The sequence below is a fragment of the Oncorhynchus nerka genome, linkage group LG14 (assembly GCF_034236695.1).
Source record: "Oncorhynchus nerka isolate Pitt River linkage group LG14, Oner_Uvic_2.0, whole genome shotgun sequence".
In the NCBI taxonomy this organism is placed as follows: Eukaryota; Metazoa; Chordata; class Actinopteri; order Salmoniformes; family Salmonidae; genus Oncorhynchus; species Oncorhynchus nerka.
This window is the reverse complement of record NC_088409.1, coordinates 25,509,360-25,529,158: the sequence shown is the minus strand read 5'-3', so window position 1 is coordinate 25,529,158 and position 19,799 is coordinate 25,509,360. Positions and strand designations below refer to the sequence as shown.

Genomic DNA, 19,799 nt, shown 5'->3' with positions numbered 1-19,799 from the left:
AAAACCTAGACAACCATGTGTGGGTAAGTTCCTTACTAATCAGTGCCAAGTCTTCAAGTACAAGGGAGGAGTGAAATCCCGCATACACTTGGCCCACCGTAGAATGAGTTTGACACATGTGCAGTATAGCTTCGCCCCTGTGTTATGACCCATATAAAAGCAAGCATCTGTTCCTCCTTTGTCACGTTTAATAGTAGGGAAACAATACAACTCAAGCTTGGCATTCATCATGACCACCACCAATGCTGTTCACTTCTCTTCCAGGGAAACAATACAACTCAAGCTTGGCATTCATCATGACCACCACCAATGCTGTTCACTTCTCTTCCAGGGAAACAATACAACTCAAGCTTGGCATTCATCATGACCACCACCAATGCTGTTCACTTCTCTTCCAGGGAAACAATACAACTCAAGCTTGGCATTCATCATGACCACCACCAATGCTGTTCACTTCTCTTCCAGGGAAACAATACAACTCAAGCTTGGCATTCATCATGACCACCACCAATGATGTTCACTTCTCTTCCAGGGAAACAATACAACTCAAGCTTGGCATTCATCATGACCACCACCAATGTTGTTCACTTCTCTTCCAGGGAAACAATACAACTCAAGCTTGGCATTCATCATGACCACCACCAATGCTGTTCACTTCTCTTCCAGGGAAACAATACAACTCAAGCTTGGCATTCATCATGACCACCACCAATGTTGTTCACTTCTCTTCCAGGGAAACAATACAACTCAAGCTTGGCATTCATCATGACCACCACCAATGATGTTCACTTCTCTTCCAGGGAAACAATACAACTCAAGCTTGGCATTCATCATGACCACCACCAATGCTGTTCACTTCTCTTCCAGGGAAACAATACAACTCAAGCTTGGCATTCATCATGACCACCACCAATGATGTTCACTTCTCTTCCAGGGAAACAATACAACTCAAGCTTGGCATTCATCATGACCACCAATGCTGTTCACTTCTCTTCCAGGGAAACAATACAACTCAAGCTTGGCATTCATCATGACCACCACCAATGATGTTCACTTCTCTTCCAGGGAAACAATACAACTCAAGCTTGGCATTCATCATGACCACCACCAATGCTGTTCACTTCTCTTCCGGGGAAACAATACAACTCAAGCTTGGCATTCATCATGACCACCACCAATGTTGTTCACTTCTCTCTTCCAAATAATATTTTATTTGTCAGATACACATGGTTAGCAGATGTTAATGCAAGTGCAGCGAAATGCTTGTAGTGAAATGCTTGGGAAACAAACCCAGAAACAAACCCAGTACTCAAGGACAAACACAGGCAATAGATACAATGATGTCTGCTCACATCTCTGTACTCATTGACTAAACATGGATTCAATTTAACTCAGTTCAAGGTCATGGTAATATAATATCAACGCTGGGGCTGTGCTTAATAGAAGCACTCATGGCTCTGCTAATATTTAATCCAACCCACCACTTAACTACTGCTCAGTGCTAGCCATTCATATCAGCTGAGAGCTGTCAACTTTGGCTGTGTGAGAGAGAGAGCAGAAACCGGTACATAGGTAAAGTAAGGTGGGCGTGAGAAGATGTGGAGGGCGAGACGGGGAGGGAGATAAGGAGAAGGCGGGAGTGAAGGAATTTGTGAGGAACTGAAAGCAGGGGAGGGCGGCGAAGGGGAGAGGGAAGAGTGCCGAGCCGAGAGCAAGGTTACACGTGAGAGCAGTCCAGAGAACGAAAGTAAGAGAGACGGAGGAGAGAGAGAGAATAGCAGGACAGGTACGCTGGCGTGGATTATGGAGTTGAGAAGGTTTCAGTCTTACTTCACAAGTTAATTACCTGTTGCTCACTGGAGGACAAGAACAAAGAAAAGTGGAGAACAAAGAAAGAGTAAACTAAGGGCAACGGAGAAAGAGAGAGAGGCATAGGGGGAAACCAGGGGTAGAGGGCGACAGCGAGAGGGGGGAACCATGGGTAGAGAGAAAGGGAAGGACAAAAGTTGAATGTTGACAGAGGGAGTGTGGATATTAATCGGGAGATAAACAAAAAGGAGGAGAGAGAGAGAAAAAACAAATAGATACACATTGACAGAATGGACTGGACTTCAATGAAGCACTGACATCAGCAAAATAAAGGGGGAGAGAAAGAGAGGTCACTGCAGTAGGTGCTGTCACTGTAGTTCCTTAAGCACGCTTACTATGCAACAGGAGAGTTAGGACACGCAAAGACAGACAGACGTTCACTACACGATTGAACCATGTTGATGAAGGAGTATAGAATATGCATGCCACTAACTGTGGAAGAGGTAAGTGTGTTTGTCTGTGAACATGTATGTGTGTGTCGGGGGTCTGTGTGTTTGTGGCTGGGGGGTCTCTCTCGTGTGTGTGTGTGTGTGTGTGTGTGTGTGTGTGTTTGTGCCTATGTGATTGAATGTGTGTATACTGTAGCCCACTGTTGTTAAAATAAGGTGACAGATTTTAATGTGATCTTGAAAATGTTAGTTGCTAGAATACAGATGTAGAATATTCATATGATCACCCTGTTGCAGGACAGCTTGGGGTGGATTTAAGGATTTAATTTACGATAAATGTATCACCCTGTTGCAGGACAGCTTGGGGTGGATTGAAGGATTTAATTTACGATAAATGTATCACCCTGTTGCAGGACAGCTTGGGGTGGATTTAAGGATTTAATTTACGATAAATGTATCACCCTGTTGCAGGACAGCTTGGGGTGGATTTAAGGATTTAATTTACGATAAATGATCACCCTGTTGCAGGACAGCTTGGGGTGGATTTAAGGATTTAATTTACGATAAATGATCACCCTGTTGCAGGACAGCTTGGGGAGGATTTAAGGATTTAATTTACGATAAATGATCACCCTGTTGCAGGACAGCTTGGGGTGGATTTAAGGATTTAATTTACGATAAATGATCACCCTGTTGCAGGACAGCTTGGGGTGGATTTAAGGATTTAATTTACGATAAATGATCACCCTGTTGCAGGACAGCTTGGGGTGGATTTAAGGATTTAATTTACGATAAATGTATCACCCTGTTGCAGGACAGCATGTCGTGGATTTAAGGATTTAATTTACGATAAATGTATCACCCTGTTGCAGGACAGCTTGGGGTGGATTTAAGGATTTAATTTACGATAAATGATCACCCTGTTGCAGGACAGCTTGGGGTGGATTTAAGGATTTAATTTACGATAAATGTATCACCCTGTTGCAGGACAGCTTGGGGTGGATTTAAGGATTTAATTTACGATAAATGTATCACCCCCGACAAAAATGTCCATTCATTATAATCCATATAATTCAGATTTCCTGTTGCTGCTGTAGCAAACTGGCTCAAATGAAGATCCTACATCTGTAACAACATTAAGCACAGGCCTCCTGTAGTTGAGTAGTGTTGTTCATGTGGCTGGCACTCTGTATGGTTCTGCATGTACCTAACCTCAGCTGTTTTTCTCTCTCACTGACTCTTTTTTTAAAGTGTTTTATTTTATTTTTAACCTCACAAACAAGTTGGACTGGTTGAGGCTTACAAACGTCAACGAAGGCATTTGGCCTGGAGGTTAAAAACGAAGGACAGATTCTGCCAGGGAGTAAGAAGTGGTGGGTGGAAAAGGGTTTAGGGGGAAGGTGCTGTAGAGTGCCCTCAAAGGGAAGGTCCTCATTCCCTCCAACCACCAGAACAAAGCAGTTCTCCCTATCATAATGTTTAAGTCTGAGCTATCTGTCTGGAACAGTGTTATGTAGTTGGTTATTATTACAACATGCCGTGCCGGAAACGTCCATTAATACTTCACTCTAAAACCAACTTTGGTCGGTTGTTAGACCACTTCTGTGGTCTGGAAACGTGACAAACTTTAGTGAACTTTAAGTTTTAGTGTTTGTAGAAGCTTTAGCTAGAAGGATCACAGGTTTTTATGGATCAAAATGGGGCTTAGGTGGTGGGCCTGGCCAATGGTGCGGTAGCCGACCGAAAATGTTTGAGGCTGTAACGGCTTTCTAATGGTGAAGGAGAGTCGGACCAAAACGCAGCGTGTCGATTGCGATTCATGTTTTAATAAACAAACGTAACACGAATCTAAACAACACTACAAAACAATAAACGAAACGAAAACCGAAAACAGCCTATACATGTGTCAACTAACATCTAACACGGACATCAAGACACTCAGGACAATCACCCACAATACAACCAAAGAATATGGCTGCCTAAATATGGTTCCCAACTTCAGACAGCCATAGACTCTCCTAGAACACCCCACTAAGCTACAATCCCACTAAGCTACACACCACATACAAAACCCCATGTCACACCCTGGCCTGACCAAAACATGAAGAAAAACACAAAATACTTCGACCAGGGCGTGACAGAGGCCTTCCTGTTGACCGCCGTTTTGACCGCCGTTTTCCTGCAATTCTGCCATGAGGCTGAGGAGAGAAATGTACAGTTTAAAGATCAATTCCTGCCATTCTAAACATGTTGCCATGGCTTATGCTATGTGAATGACTCAAAATAAAGTCAATGGAGTCAATGGAGGAACAAAGTCAATGGAGGCCCCATGCCATGACAAAAACACTCCTGAATGTATCATTTTAGATTGTCCCGGACTTTCTCTCTCTTATTTTGGTGACTGTTGGTCCTCAGAGATGATAGTATAAACATGTATACAGTTGAAGTCGGAAGTTTACATGCACTTAGGTTGGAGTCATTAAAACTTGTTTTTCATCCACTCCACAAATGTATTGTTAACGAACTATAGTTTTGTCAAGTCGGTTAGGACATCTACTTTGTGCATGACACAAGTCATTTTTCCAACAATTGTGTACAGACAGATTATTTCACTTATAATTCACTGTATCACAATTCCAGTGGGTCAGAAGTTTACATACACTAAGTTGACTGTGTCTTTAAACAGCTTGGAACATTCCAGAAAATGATATCATGGCTTTAGAAGCTTCTGATAGGCTAATTGACAATATTTAGGGTCAATTGGTGGTGTACCTGCGGATGTATTTCAAGGACTACCTTCAAACTCAGTGCCTCTTTGCTTGACGTCATGGGAATATAAAAAATTGTAGACCTCCACAAGTCTGGCTCATCCTTGGGCGCAATTTCCATATCCCTGAAGGTACCACGTATGCTATTGTTTGTACAGATGAACAAGTATAAATACCATGGGACCACGTCATACCGCTCAGGAAGGAGTCCCCTAGAGATGAACGTACCTTGGTGAGAAAAGTGCAAATCAATCCCAGAACAACAGCAAAGGAAACTTGTGAAGATGCTGAAGGAAACAGGTACAAAAGTATCTATATCCACAGTAAAATGAGTCCTATATCGACATAACCTTCAAATCAAATCACATTTTATTTGTCACATACACATGGTTAGCAGATGTTAATGCGAGTGTAGCGAAATGCTTGTGCTTCTAGTTCCGACAATGCAGTGATAACCAACAAGTAATCTAACTAACAATTCCAAAACTACTGTCTTATACACAGTGTAAGGGGATAAGGAATATGTACATAAGGATATATGAATGAGTGATGGTACAGAGCAGCATACAGTAGATGGTATCGAGTACAGTATATACATATGAGATGAGTATGTAGACAAAGTAAACAAAGTGGCATAGTTAAAGTGGCTAGTGACATAAGAATGCAGTCGATGATCTAGAGTACAGTATATGCATATGAGATGAATAGTGTAGGGTAAGTAACATTATATAAGGTAGCATTGTTTAAAGTGGCTAGTGATATATTTACATCATTTCCCATCAATTCCCATTATTAAAGTGGCTGGAGTTGGGTCAGTGTCAATGACAGTGTGTTGGCAGCAGCCACTCAATGTTAGTGATTGCTGTTTAACAGTCTGATGGCCTTGAGATAGAAGCTGTTTTTCAGTCTCTCGGTCCCAGCTTTGATGCACCTGTACTGACCTCGCCTTCTGGATGATAGCGGGGTGAACAGGCAGTGGTTCGGTGGTTGATGTCCTTGATGATCTTTATGGCCTTCCTGTAACATCGGGTGGTGTAGGTGTCCTGGAGGGCAGGTAGTTTGCCCCGGTGATGCGTTGTGCAGACCTCACTACCCTCTGGAGAGCCTTACGGTTGAGGGCGGAGCAGTTGCCGTACCAGGCGGTGATACAGCCCGCCAGGATGCTCTCGATTGTGCATCTGTAGAAGTTTGTGAGTGCTTTTGGTGACAAGCCGAATTTCTTCAGCCTCCTGAGGTTGAAGAGGCGCTGTTGCGCCTTCTTCACGACGCTGTCAGTGTGAGTGGACCAATTCAGTTTGTCTGTGATGTGTATGCCGAGGAACTTAACTCTTGCTACCCTCTCCACTACTGTTCCATCGATGTGGATAGGGGGGTGTTCCCTCTGCTGTTTCCTGAAGTCCACAATCATCTCCTTAGTTTTGTTGACGTTGAGTGTGAGGTTATTTTCCTGACACCACACTCCGAGGGCCCTCACCTCCTCCCTGTAGGCCGTCTCGTCGTTGTTGGTAATCAAGCCTACCACTGTTGTGTCGTCCGCAAACTTGATGATTGAGTTGGAGGCGTGCGTGGCCACGCAGTCGTGGGTGAACAGAGAGTACAGGAGAGGGCTCAGAACGCACCCTTGTGGGGCCCCCGTGTTGAGGATCAGCGGGGAGGAGATGTTGTTGCCTACCCTCACCACCTGGGGGCGGCCCGTCAGGAAGTCCAGTACCCAGTTGCACAGGGCGGGGTCGAGACCCAGGGTCTCGAGCTTGATGACGAGCTTGGAGGGTACTATGGTGTTGAATGCCGAGCTGTAGTAACCTTAATGGCCACTCAGCAAGGAAGAAGCCACTGCTCCAAAACCGACAGAAAAATGCCAGACTACGGTTTTCAACTGTACATGGGGACAAAGATTCTACCTTTTGGAGAAATGTCCTCTGGTCTGATGAAACAAAAATAGAACTGTTTGGCCATAATGATCATCGTTATGTTTGGAGGAAAAAGGGGGATGCTTGCAAGCTGCAGAACACCATCTGAACCGTGAAGCACGGGGGTGGCAGCATCATGTTGTGGGGGACTGGTGCACTACACAAAATAGATGGTGTCATGAGGAAGGAAAATGTATGTGGATATATTGAAGCAACATCTCAAGACATCAGTCAGGAAGTTGAAGCTTGGTCACAAATGGGTCTTCCAAATGGACAATGACCCCAAGCATACTTCCAAAGTTGTGGCAAAATGGCTTAAGGACACAAAGTCAAGGTATTGGAGTGGCCATCACAAAGCCCTGACCTCAATCCTATAGAAAATTTGTGGCCAGAACTGAAAAAGCCGGTGCGAGCAAGGAGGCCTACAAACCTGACTCAGTTACACCAGCTCTGTCAGGAGGAATGGGCCAAAATTCACCCAACTTATTGTGGGAAGCTTGTGGAAGGTTACCCTAAACGTTTGACCCAAGTTAAACAATTTAAAGGTAATGCTACCAAATACTAATTGATTGCATGTAAACTTCTGACCCACTGGGAATGTGATGAACGAAATAAAAGCTGAAATAAATCATTCTCTCTACTATTATTCTGACATTTCACATTCTTAAAATGAAGTGAAGATCCTAACTGACCTAAAACAGGGAATTTTTTACTACGATTAAATGTCAGGAATTGTGAAAAAGTGAGTTGAAATGTATTTGGCTAAATGTATGTAAACTTCAGACTTCAGGGGCAGGTCTGTTATCTTTTCTACCTAGTTTATATCTGGTTTTAGTCATTTAAGTTTACACTCACAACGTTTTTCCATCCTTTTTCCATTCCATTTTATTATAAGATTTTTTTTTTTACTGTTTGGACATAGGCAGCCCGAAAACACACTTAGGAAGCCCGCCCAAGACTTTTCTTTGCAGAAAAAACCCTGGATCGGTGGCTTGTGTATATCTATCTGAAAATAGTCTCTGTAAAATCACACAGAACCAAATTCTAAGGTGAGATCCATTCCACGTGTGGAACTCTGACTCTCACGGTCTGATGGGGAAGCGCATTAAGATTCCTATGCAGCTTTAGTGGGATCAGCTTATAGTTCCACACACACACACACACACACACACACACACACACACACACACACACACACACACACACACACACACACACACACACACACTTCTAATTCTGAGGGAAGTGTAGCTGGTTGTACTAGTAGGTTGGCGGATTAAGACACAGGTACGTGTGTTTCATATTTAGTCAAAAGCTGAGGAACAAATTAAGACCGGTATGTGTTAGTTTTGTTTTTAGTCAAAGGGTGGGGGACAAATGACGATGTTTTGTTGTTAGTCAAAGGGTGGGGCACATTCACATAATATAGTTGCTGTCTCACTACACTGGATGTTTCAGTCATCATCAGTACAACACATTAACCACAAAACTGTCACAGGGGTCTGAAGTCAAAGAGAAACATAACGCTGTGTGGGTTTGTGTTGTTAGTCAAAGGGTGGGTGACACATTCACATACAGAGTGACCAGACCAGAGACATAGATATCTATTAACATAGAGAGTGACCAGACCAGAGACATAGATATCTATTCACATACAGAGTGACCAGACCAGAGACATAGATATCCATTCACATAGAGAATGGCCAGAACAGAGACATAGATATCCATTCACATAGAGAATGGCCAGAACAGAGACATTGATAGACATTCACATAGAGAATGGCCAGAACAGAGACATAGATATCCATTCACATAGAGAATGGCCAGAACAGAGACATTGATAGACATTCACATAGAGAATGGCCAGAACAGAGACATAGATATCCATTCACATAGAGAATGGCCAGAACAGAGACATTGATAGACATGCACATAGAGAATGGCCAGAACAGAGACATAGATATCCATTCACATAGAGAATGGCCAGAACAGAGACATTGATATCCATTCACATAGAGAATGGCCAGAACAGAGACATATATATCCATTCACATAGAGAATGGCCAGAACAGAGGCATTGATAGACATTCACATAGAGAATGGCCAGAACAGAGACATAGATATCCATTCACATAGAGAATGGCCAGAACAGAGGCATTGATAGACATTCACGTAAAGAATGACCAGAACAGACATAGACATAGACATTCAGTGATCTTAACATCTGTCTATAGGACAGGACTAGGTAAACACTGTCAATGAATGGTTCTGGGTTTCCCAACCCAAGTCTTATCACTGCCTTAAGGACTTGGGCAAGTAACAGCTAGATACTATTGGTCTAAGGTCAGAGTTCAGGTGGGGTTCCATGCTTCAACAAAGGAGGGGTGCCCGACAACAATTGCAAAAATATTTTAAATACATTTTTAAATCTACATTTTTTACGTTTAACCTTTAACTAGTTAAGAACAAATTCTTATTGACAATGACGACCTACCCCAGCAAAACCCAGACGACGCTGGGCCAATTGCGCACCGCCCTATGGGACTCCCAATCACAGCTAGATGTACAGTAATGCAGCCTGGATTCGAACCAGGGACTGCAGTGACACCTCTTGCACTGAGATGCAGTGCCCTAGGCCGCTGTGCCACTCGGGAGCCCAAATAAAGGGCATACCAAGGAAAACTTACAAAATGACATTTGATGCAGCTCTCAAAAAAAACCGTCAGAAATGTGTTTATTTGAGCTTTAATCCGTTCAGTATACAGGGAACTGACGTTTCCACGTCAAGCTGATGGTCAGGGCACACACAGGAAGAAGGCAGCCTTTTCACTGATCTAAGGTTAGTTGTTCATTGTTGTCCTAATGGATAAGGTTAGGGCTTTGGAGGAGGGTGAGCTGACCTTAGATATGTTCCTAAGAAAAGCTCACCGTGAGCAGTCCATAAACGCGTCCGGTTTTATGATAAATTAACTGACTGCTGTACGATCTACATTAATTGGAAGAAGGATGTGGTATTAAGACAGGACTGTGTGAATTGTCTCCCCCTCCCCCCCCAGTATAAGATTGGGCAGCTGTACATGATCAGTAAACACAGTAATGAGCAGAGCGGAGGAGGGGAGGGAGTGGAGGTGGTGAGGAACCAACCAGACACACATCCCCAACATGGCCTGGGACAGCTCACTGAGAAACGCATCTACCTCAATAGGTAACACACCCACATTAACACTGTACCTCAAATCAAACTTTGTCACAAGCGCAGAATACAAGTGTAGACCTTACAGTGAAATGCTTACATACAAACCCTTAACCAACAGTGTAGACCTTACAGTGAAATGCTTACATACAAACCCTTAACCAACAGTGTAGACCTTACAGTGAAATGCTTACATACAAACCCTTAACCAACAGTGTAGACCTTACAGTGAAATGCTTACATACAAACCCTTAACCAACAGTGTAGACCTTACAGTGAAATGCTTACATACAAACCCTAACCAACAGTGTAGACCTTACAGTGAAATGCTTACATACAAACCCTTAACCAACAGTGTAGACCTTACAGTGAAATGCTTACATACAAACCCTTAACCAACAGTGTAGACCTTACAGTGAAATGCTTACATACAAACCCTTAACCAACAGTGTAGACCTTACAGTGAAATGCTTACATACAAACCCTTAACCAACAGTGTAGACCTTACAGTGAAATGCTTACATACAAACCCTTAACCAACAGTGTAGACCTTACAGTGAAATGCTTACATACAAACCCTTAACCAACAGTGTAGACCTTACAGTGAAATGCTTACATACAAACCCTTAACCAACAGTGTAGACCTTACAGTGAAATGCTTAGATACAAACCCTTAACCAACAGTGTAGACCTTACAGTGAAATGCTTACATACAAACCCTTAACCAACAGTGTAGACCTTACAGTGAAATGCTTACATACAAACCCTTAACCAACAGTGTAGACCTTACAGTGAAATGCTTAGATACAAACCCTTAACCAACAGTGCAGTTCAACAAAGAGTTAAGAAAATATTTTATAATAAACTAAAGTAAAAAATTATAAAAAAGTAACACAATAACGAGGTTATATACAGGGGGTACTGGTACCGAGTCAATGTACAGGTTAGAGGTGATTTTGTACATGGTAGGGGTGAAGTGATTATGCATAGATAATAAACAGCAAGTAGCAGCAGTGTACAAACAAATGGAGGGGGGGGGTCAATGTAAATCGTCCGGTGGCCATTTGATGAATTGTTCAGCAGTCTTATGGCTTGGGGGTAGAAGCTGTTAAGGAGCCTTTTGGTCCTAGACTTGGCGCTCCGGTACCGCTTGCCGTGCGGTAGCAGAGAAAACAGTCTACGACTTGAGTGACTGTAGTCTCTGACAATTTTTTGGGCTTTCCTCTGACACCGCTTATTATATAGGTCCTGGATGGCAGGAACCTTGGTCCCGTTCACACTACCCTCAGTAGCACCTTAAGGTCAGATACCAAGAAGTTGCCATACCAGGCGGTGATGCTCTCGATGGTGCAGCTGTACCACATACACACACCCACTGTACCTCACACACTCCTAGCACTGCTCAACCAAGAAATGATACCAGCAGTAACACACACCTACTATCCCACACCCACCCCTATGGCCTAGCCCTAGATCATACCACACACGTACATCTACCTCAGCGACGATAACAGTACATTCCTCCCCTCTGTCTGTCTCTCTCTCTGACAGTAAACTGCCATCCTGGGTGAGTGTGTTTGTCCCCAGGGTCTTCTATGTGACAGAGAAGGCCTGGAACTTCTACCCTTACACCATCACAGGTCTGACAACACTATTCTGTCCACCACATACACAGACGTTTCACCTGCTACCAACCTGTTCTTCCTATAGGGTCAAGTCAACTGTTTCCTTGTCTGCACTTAGATTAAACCCAATCTATCTTATCTAGACCCAATTTACTTTTAAACCTCGTTTGTTCCACATGTTTTGAAATGTGTGTATGGTGTGTCACTAATAATGTTCCTCTCTATCCGTATGGAACTTCTGCGGTGTGTGTGCTTCAGAGTACTCAGTAAGTATTCACACATCATATACATGCAGTAGAGCTCATCCCTCTCCAAATATCTGTATACTTAACCTCATCTGTCTACTCTCTCCCTCCATCCATCCTTCATCTACTGTAGGTCTCCTTCCTTCCCAAGTTCAGCATCCGTATTGAGACCAGGTTTGAGAACAACAATGGTGACAACAATAATGTGAGTATGACTGAAGGAGAGAGAGAAGAGGGGGTGAGAGACTGAAAGAAGGGTGGGAGAGAGGGAGAGAGGGAGAGAAATTGCAATCTTCTCTGCAGTGTAAGGAGAATGCTCATCAAATTGATATGGCTATTATAAGGAAAACAAGCAAAGGCCAGAATGCAATAGCGTCAGATCTATTAGCCATCCACGGTGTTTGTGTGAGAGGGAGAACGAAGGGTACATGCTTGTATTACAGGCTTGTTTCACCACCTTTTCTGGCCTTGTCACGGAATTCTGACACAAACACAATTCTGAGCTGGTTTGTCCCTACAGCGTGCCCCTGTCATTTTGGGATAGAAACCTGGGAACAAGACCGAACTCGTCTGGCTGTTGGCTGTTAGTGTGTGTATCCAGAAATGTGGCGAAGCTTGTTTCAACCTTCTCCCAGCTACAGGTTACATGTGTTCATTTTTAGCAGAAACACACACACACACATTAATGCACATATGCTCCCACACACACACACACACACACACCACAATCCATACATACACCTCTATTACAATGCACAACAACATAGAGGACATCTAAAGAGCACAAAAGCACAACCAAAACAGAGGAATATAAGCAGGTTTAAAGGATGAGGTAAAACAATGCTTTTGACATGGAAAAATGGCAACTATGACAAGTGTCAACAGTCAGACAGACAAGACATACCTTATATGAGAGAACAGGTTCTTAAACACAAGAGACACAGGGCATAATAGGATCTGAAACACAGCTGATTATCTGGCAGTGGGTTTGTCTCCCTGCTCTGCTCTTTGTTAAATACCAGCAGAGGAATGAACATCTTCAAAAGAGACATTACTCTCTCTTTCGCTTTCTGTCAGGACAAGGGGACAGAACAGAACAGAAACAACAGTGACTTTTATCTCTCTTTCTTTGATAAGTGTCTCGTTCTTTCTCTCCTCTTTCACCCCCGCTCGTCCATCCTCGCCTGCTCCATCTGCTTGTCTCTCTCTTCCTCTGTGATTTAGTGTGCTCCCTCTCTCTCCCTTACCCCTTCTCCCCACCTCTTTCTCTCTCCCCTAATCTCCCTGTCTCTCTCTCTGTGTGTGGTGTTTTGCTGTAGTGTAATGATTTGCTAAAAGACTGAGGGTGGAGTATTATGAGGGGTGATACAATGTGTGACCTCACTATTACATCTACTAGGCCCTGACTCCAGTGTGTGTGTCAGTCTATTTCCTCATCTACTAGGCCCTGGCTCCAGTGTGTGTGTCAGTCTATTTCTGAGTGACCTCCCCCTCTGCTCGGTTGCAGGTATTTGGAGACAGGCCCACCCCTGCAGAGAGCGTGAGCCACCTGGATATCCTCATTGACCCCATCCCTGACAAACACTACAAGGAGACAGAGGTACTAGCGTGTACACACACATTTCCTCCTCCTGACTTCCGCAGTTCCAGTAACTTCAGAAACAAAGATCAATCAGCAAGACACATAGCTGAAAACACACACACACTCACTATCTCACGCAGAGACAGAGGAAGACGTACTTTAGATAAACACAAACGTAAATACACAGACACTTGTACAATCTATGCATCTTGGGCCCCAGATGCCTATCATGTTGAATCATTCATAGATTATATGTGAGGCATTGAGCAACATCCTGCTCACACAGGCCTGCACACACGCACTCCCACACCCACACACCTCCCCCTCTACACACCGACCAGGGATTTAGCTCAGTCAGCAGGTAATGTGTACTTTGTCTCTGTAGGACCTGAGCCGCTGGGTGTCTGAGAAGACGGGCCGAGGCCCCCTGGTGGAAGGGTGGCGTAAGGACAGCACCCCCATCATGTGTTCCTATAAGAGGGTGCAGTGCAGTTTCGAAGTCTACGGCTTCCAGGGAAAGACTGAGGACTTCATACACAGGGTGAGAGGAAACTACATTTACCATCATGCATCAGGTTGAGAACCTGATAAAGACCTACAGGTCAAAATGTTGTTTAAGGAAACACATTTGACAGCATAGATTGCGTGTGGGGAATATTTTCTTTTTGCTCAACATATACACTGATCTCCAGCAGCATCTGCTGAAAGCCTTTGGATGTGTTTCTTTAAGAAATGTATTTTCTCTGGTGTGTATGATCTGACAGAACATCCAGGACATCCTACTGGTGGGGCACAGACAGGCTGTGGCCTGGACAGACGAATGGCATGGTCAGTAGAGGACATGGTTATAATGCCTTATAACATATAGCGCATGATTATAATAGGACATGGTTGTAATGCATTATATTATAGAACATGTTTATAATGCATTATATTATAGAACATGGTTGTAATGCAATACATTATAGAACATGTTTATAATGATTCAAAGTATAGGACATGATAATAACAGGGCATGGTTATAATGCTTCATAACATATAGAAAGAACATGTTTATAATAGGACATAGTTATGTTTTATAACATGTAGGACATGATTATTTGCCTCCAACTGCTCTTAAATGCAAGTAAAACTAAATGCAACCAATCGCTGCCCACCTGTCCAGCATCACTACTCTGGACGGTTCTGAATATGTGGACAACTACAAATACCTAGGTGTCTTGTTAGACTATAAACTCTCCTTCCAATCTCACATTAAGCATCTCCAATCCAAAATTAAATCTAGAATCAGCTTCCTATTTCGTAACAAAGCCTCCTTCACTCATGCTGCCAAACATACCCTCGTAAAACTGACTATCCTACCGATCCTCGACTTCGGCGATGTCATTTACAAAATAGCCTCCAACACTCTACTCAACAAATTGGATGCAGTCTATCACAGTGCCATCCGTTTTGTCACCAAAGTCCCATATACTACCCACCATTGCAACCTGTACGCTCTCGTTGGCTGGCCCTCACTTCATACTCATCGCCAAACCCACTGGCTCCAGGTCATCTACAAGTCTCTGCTAGATAAAGCCCCGCCTTATCTCAGCTCACTGGTCACCACAGCAGCACCCACCCGTAGCACGCGCTCCAGCAGGTATATCTCACTAGTCACCCCCAAAGCCAATTCCTCCTTTGGCCGCCTCTCCTTCCAGTTCTCTGCTGCCAATGACCGGAACGAACTGCAAAAATCACTGAAGCTGGAGACTCACATCTACCTCATTAACTTTAACCACCAGCTGTCAGAGCAGCTCACAGATCACTGCACCTGTACATAGCCCATCTGTAATATAGCCCATCCAACTACCTCATCCCCATACTGTATTTACTTCACTTGCTCCATTGCACCCCAGTATCTCTACTTGCACATTCATCTTCTGCACATCAATTACTCCAGTGTTTTAATTGCTATATTGTAATTACTTCGCCACTATTGGCCTATTTATTGCCTTACCTCCCTTATCTTACCTAATTTGCACACACTGTATATAGCCTTTTTTCTACTGTATTATTGACTGTATGTTTGTTTACTCCATGGGTAACTCTGTGTTGTTGTATGTGTCGAACTGCTTTGCTTTATTCTTGGCCAGGTCGCAGTTGTAAATGAGAACTTGTTCTCAACTAGCCTACCTGGTTAAATAAAGGTGAATTAAAAAAATTATAATAGAACATGTAGGACATGATGATAATAATGTGACATGGTTATAATGCATTATGATACACATGTGACATGGTTATAATGCATTATGATACACATGTGACAAGGTTATAATGCATTATGATACACACGTGACATGGTTATAATGCATTATGATACACACGTGACATGGTTATAATGCATTATGATACACATGTGACATGGTTATAATGCATTATGATACACATGTTACATAGATATAATAATGTATTATAATCTCATCAGACTGTGCTTTTCCCTACAGGGATGAGTTTGGAGGATGTGAGAGAGTATGAGCGGCAGATACAGGAACAGACCAACAGCAAACTCAAATCAACCCAGAACAACAACACAGGTGACTATTAGAGCTGGGACCATAAACGGAAAATGATCGACACCGATCACTTATCCAAGGCATTTTTCTGATATCATTCATTATGATAAGTACTCTGGAGAAATGTGAAGTTTGAAATTAAATGCGTTTTGCAAATATGGGTGATTGTTAATTGGATAATTGATGTCTTCAACCACAACTAGTATTTTAAAGGATAATATTAAAAACTGAGCAGTTCACATTAATGTTAGAAACGTATCGTTCTATTTATCATTATCGTATCTGTACAGGCAATTTATCGCTATGGGGTTTGTGTCCATATCACCCAGCTGTAGTAACTACTAGTCTACTACTGTACTATTATTACTATTATTATATTGTATTTTAACAGAGAAGGAGAGAGATGAGAAAAGGGGCGGCGGGGTAAGAGAGAGAGAGACAGAGAAGGTAAAGTGGAGAGAAAGGAGAGAGTGATGGAAGGAAGAGTGGATGGAAGAGGGGGAGAAGAGGGAGCATAGGGGACCTTTTGAGAAAGTAGGGGGGAGGGAGAAAGCACAAGGATGGGTGAAAAGTGAGAGAGGGGGAGGGGAAGAAGGGAAGAGCATGCAGAGGCGGAGAGGTGGCGAGAAAGACAGAAAGATCATTGAGAGAACAAGAGGTAAGAGAGAGGGAAGAAGCTAAATAGGTATTTCACAGAAAGGAAGCTCAGTGAGAGCAGAGGAGAGTGAGCACAATATTGCCTGGAGACTCAAACTGAATTCTTCCTCTGCTCTATGTTAGCTACATACTTCAGTCTGAGACTGCAATCATTGAAATAGTTTGAGGTGATGTTTAAATGAGGGATGTTTTTACAAAACAGCCCTCATTACAAGTAATCAGCGATTGGATAGTCTATAACCAATCAGAGTATCAAAGCCAATGACGAATTTTCGAAACCCTGATTTACCCACCTGTGTTCTGGCTCTGGCCCAACCCATCGGTTTCTGGGACCAATCAGAACTGTTAGAATATGTTTGCGTTCTAGAAATCGTCGGGTAGGTACTCAGATCCAGAATAATTGCAGAGAAGAAACTAATGTCCGTGGGTGGGGCATAGGAGTTTGGGTAGCTATTGCAGCACTTACTGCAAATTGCAGCCCTAGTGTGTGTGTGTGGTCACTCTGCCCCCTGCTGGTGAGTCATGAGAAGTTCGGACGGTTGTTGCTGCTGAATGATATCAAGGGCAGCAGCCACAGTATGGCCCGTAGAATGTTCGTGTGGTATGCGAGACATGAGGCTGAAATGGATTTGCAGTCATTGCTTACTCTCTCTGCTGCAGCTCGCTGCGCTGTCCGGATCACCTACAGGCCAGAACATGCTACTGCAGGCGCCGAGCAGATTTTACCCAAAAACATTTCATGCCATTCATCTCATTTTGAAAAAAAAGTGTATTTGAATTTTTATTATGGGTGTGTGAACTGTGAAGGGATGTGTATTTGAATAATTTAACCACTCAACTTCTTCTTCGTTCCCTTCATTCCCCCTGCCTCTCTTTCTCTTCTGCAGCAGCCCCTCGTCCGGCGTACTCGCGCTCTATGTCCGTCACAGATGAGCGCTCTCTGAAGAAGATGGGAGTGAAGACTATGGCCATGTCAGACCCCTCCACCTCCACACTGCCTCAAAGCACTGTCCGCCTTAACTCCACCCCCGAGTAACACACACACGTTCATACTGATGCATCAATTCCTGCCTGCTTAAACCCCTCCGTGACAGTAACTACACTGCAGCAGTTCCTTTTTGTTTTACGGCCATCCACCACAGACACATTTAACCAGTAAAGCTACACTGTCCACAGAAGCAGCACTTAGAGCGCTCAGGTCCTACCCCTTTCTCCAGCTGTAACTATATAACCCAACCCCCTGTCCTACCCCTTTCTCCAGCTGTAACTATATAACCCAACCCCCTGTCCTACCCCTTTCTCCAGCTGTAACTATATAACCCAACCCCCTGTCCTACCCCTTTCTCCAGCTGTAACTATATAACCCAACCCCCTGTCCTACCCCTTTCTCCAGCTGTAACTATATAACCCAACTCCCTGTCCTACCCCTTTATCCAGCTGTAACTATATAACCCAACTCCCTGTCCTACCCCTTTATCCAGCTGTAACAATATAACCCAACCCCCTGTTCTTGAGGTTGCATCCCAATATTACACTTTATATACATGAAAGTAGACTGAAATATTACAAACTGTTTGACATAGAAAGACCAATTTTCGGCAGGTACAAAAAAAATGAAATGATGAATAACATTCCACCCATGAGGCCTCTAGGTAATTTGACTTCAGGAAAAGGCTACTAGAGTGGATATAATGGTAGGGGAGAGCCGTGGATCCACAGAGCCCCCCCCCCATCCCATTGGTCAGACTGGGGTTATTGATCCGGTGTATCGAGGCGCTGTATTGGCTGCTTGATCGTTCTGCTCCATGCAGCAAATGGCTGAAACAGGGCTAACCTTCACTGATGAGTCAATAGGATGGCTGTTTTAAACATGATTAACTTCTGATCTATGGTAATGGCTGCAACATGACCTCTGTACAGGCTGTGGAATAATCTGACATACAGGATGAATATAATGTATAACTAGTTTTATATTGACACATTATACATATACTGTATATTTGGCTGTTTAGTCTATTGTAATGGAAGTCCATTGTCAGCTATGTACCTCTTGTATGAATGAATAAAAGCCTTTATCTCCTGTATATCTTGTTAAGATCATTAGTCATGATAAAGTGACTGCAGGAGATAAGTGAAACAATAGAGCAACAGAGCTTATTATTCTAGACCATGTTAACCTTGTGTTACCCTGCTAGTGAGAGAGTAATAGTTCACAACTAGTTGACAGGGAATGTGATGTAGGGCTTACTCAGTGCACTGCGTAGGGCTTACTCAGTGCACTGCGTAGGGCTTACTCAGTGCACTGCGTAGGGCTTACTCAGTGCATTGTGGGACAGGAGGTTTGATAAATTACACTGTTGAGTGTGTGTTTGAGCCTGTCATGAGGGGATGTGAACTACAACAGATGACTAGTTGAGACAATGGGACAATACAGTAGGGGAAGGAGAGCTGGAGAGATAAAGGAGAGGGGGGAAAAAGAAAGAAGCAGACACAGACAGAAGTGTTGACACGTGCTGCAGTGGGACCTGAAGACTGTAGGCTATACTATAAGAACATTCTCTCTCTTCCTCTCTCGCTCTCTTCCGCTCTCTCTCACCTTCTCTGCCTCTCTCTGTTCCTGCACTCCTTTCCTCAGGAGGGCCTCTCTGTTCCTGCACTCCTTTCCTCAGGAGGGCCTCCACAGAAGATGTACTCTGTTCATTATATAGAAATGTTCCCCCTGGTAGATGCTTATAGATCCTGACCATGTAGTGCTGAATCTTCCTGTTCTCTTCTACTGCTGCGTTGCTCGAGAAAGAGGAAGAGGAGAGAGAAAGAGAGAGGAGAGAGAAAGAGAGAGGAGAGAGAAAGAGAGAGGAGAGAGAAAGAGAGAGGAGAGAGAAAGAGAGAGGAGAGAGAAAGAGGAAGAGGAGAGAGAAAGAGAGAGGAGAGGGCGAAAGAAAGAGGAGAGAGAGAGAGAGGAGAGGGCGAAAGAAAGAGGAGAGAGAGAGAGAGGAGAGGGCGAAA

At 43.6% G+C, this 19,799-nt stretch overlaps 1 protein-coding gene across 1 annotated transcript; it reads left to right on the top strand.

Moving 5' to 3' along the window:
• Window positions 1-1,657: 1,657 nt before the first annotated feature.
• On the top strand, window positions 1,658-18,877 carry pitpnc1b (phosphatidylinositol transfer protein cytoplasmic 1b). Its single transcript, XM_029654744.2, has 10 exons — window positions 1,658-2,312; window positions 9,993-10,141; window positions 11,681-11,769; window positions 12,013-12,020; window positions 12,133-12,204; window positions 13,507-13,599; window positions 13,967-14,122; window positions 14,346-14,409; window positions 16,068-16,157; window positions 17,684-18,877. Exons 1-10 carry the CDS (start codon window positions 2,265-2,267, stop codon window positions 17,827-17,829), a joined length of 915 nt encoding a protein of 304 aa, XP_029510604.2. The 5' UTR covers window positions 1,658-2,264; the 3' UTR covers window positions 17,830-18,877.
• The last annotated feature ends 922 nt before the right edge of the window (window positions 18,878-19,799 follow it).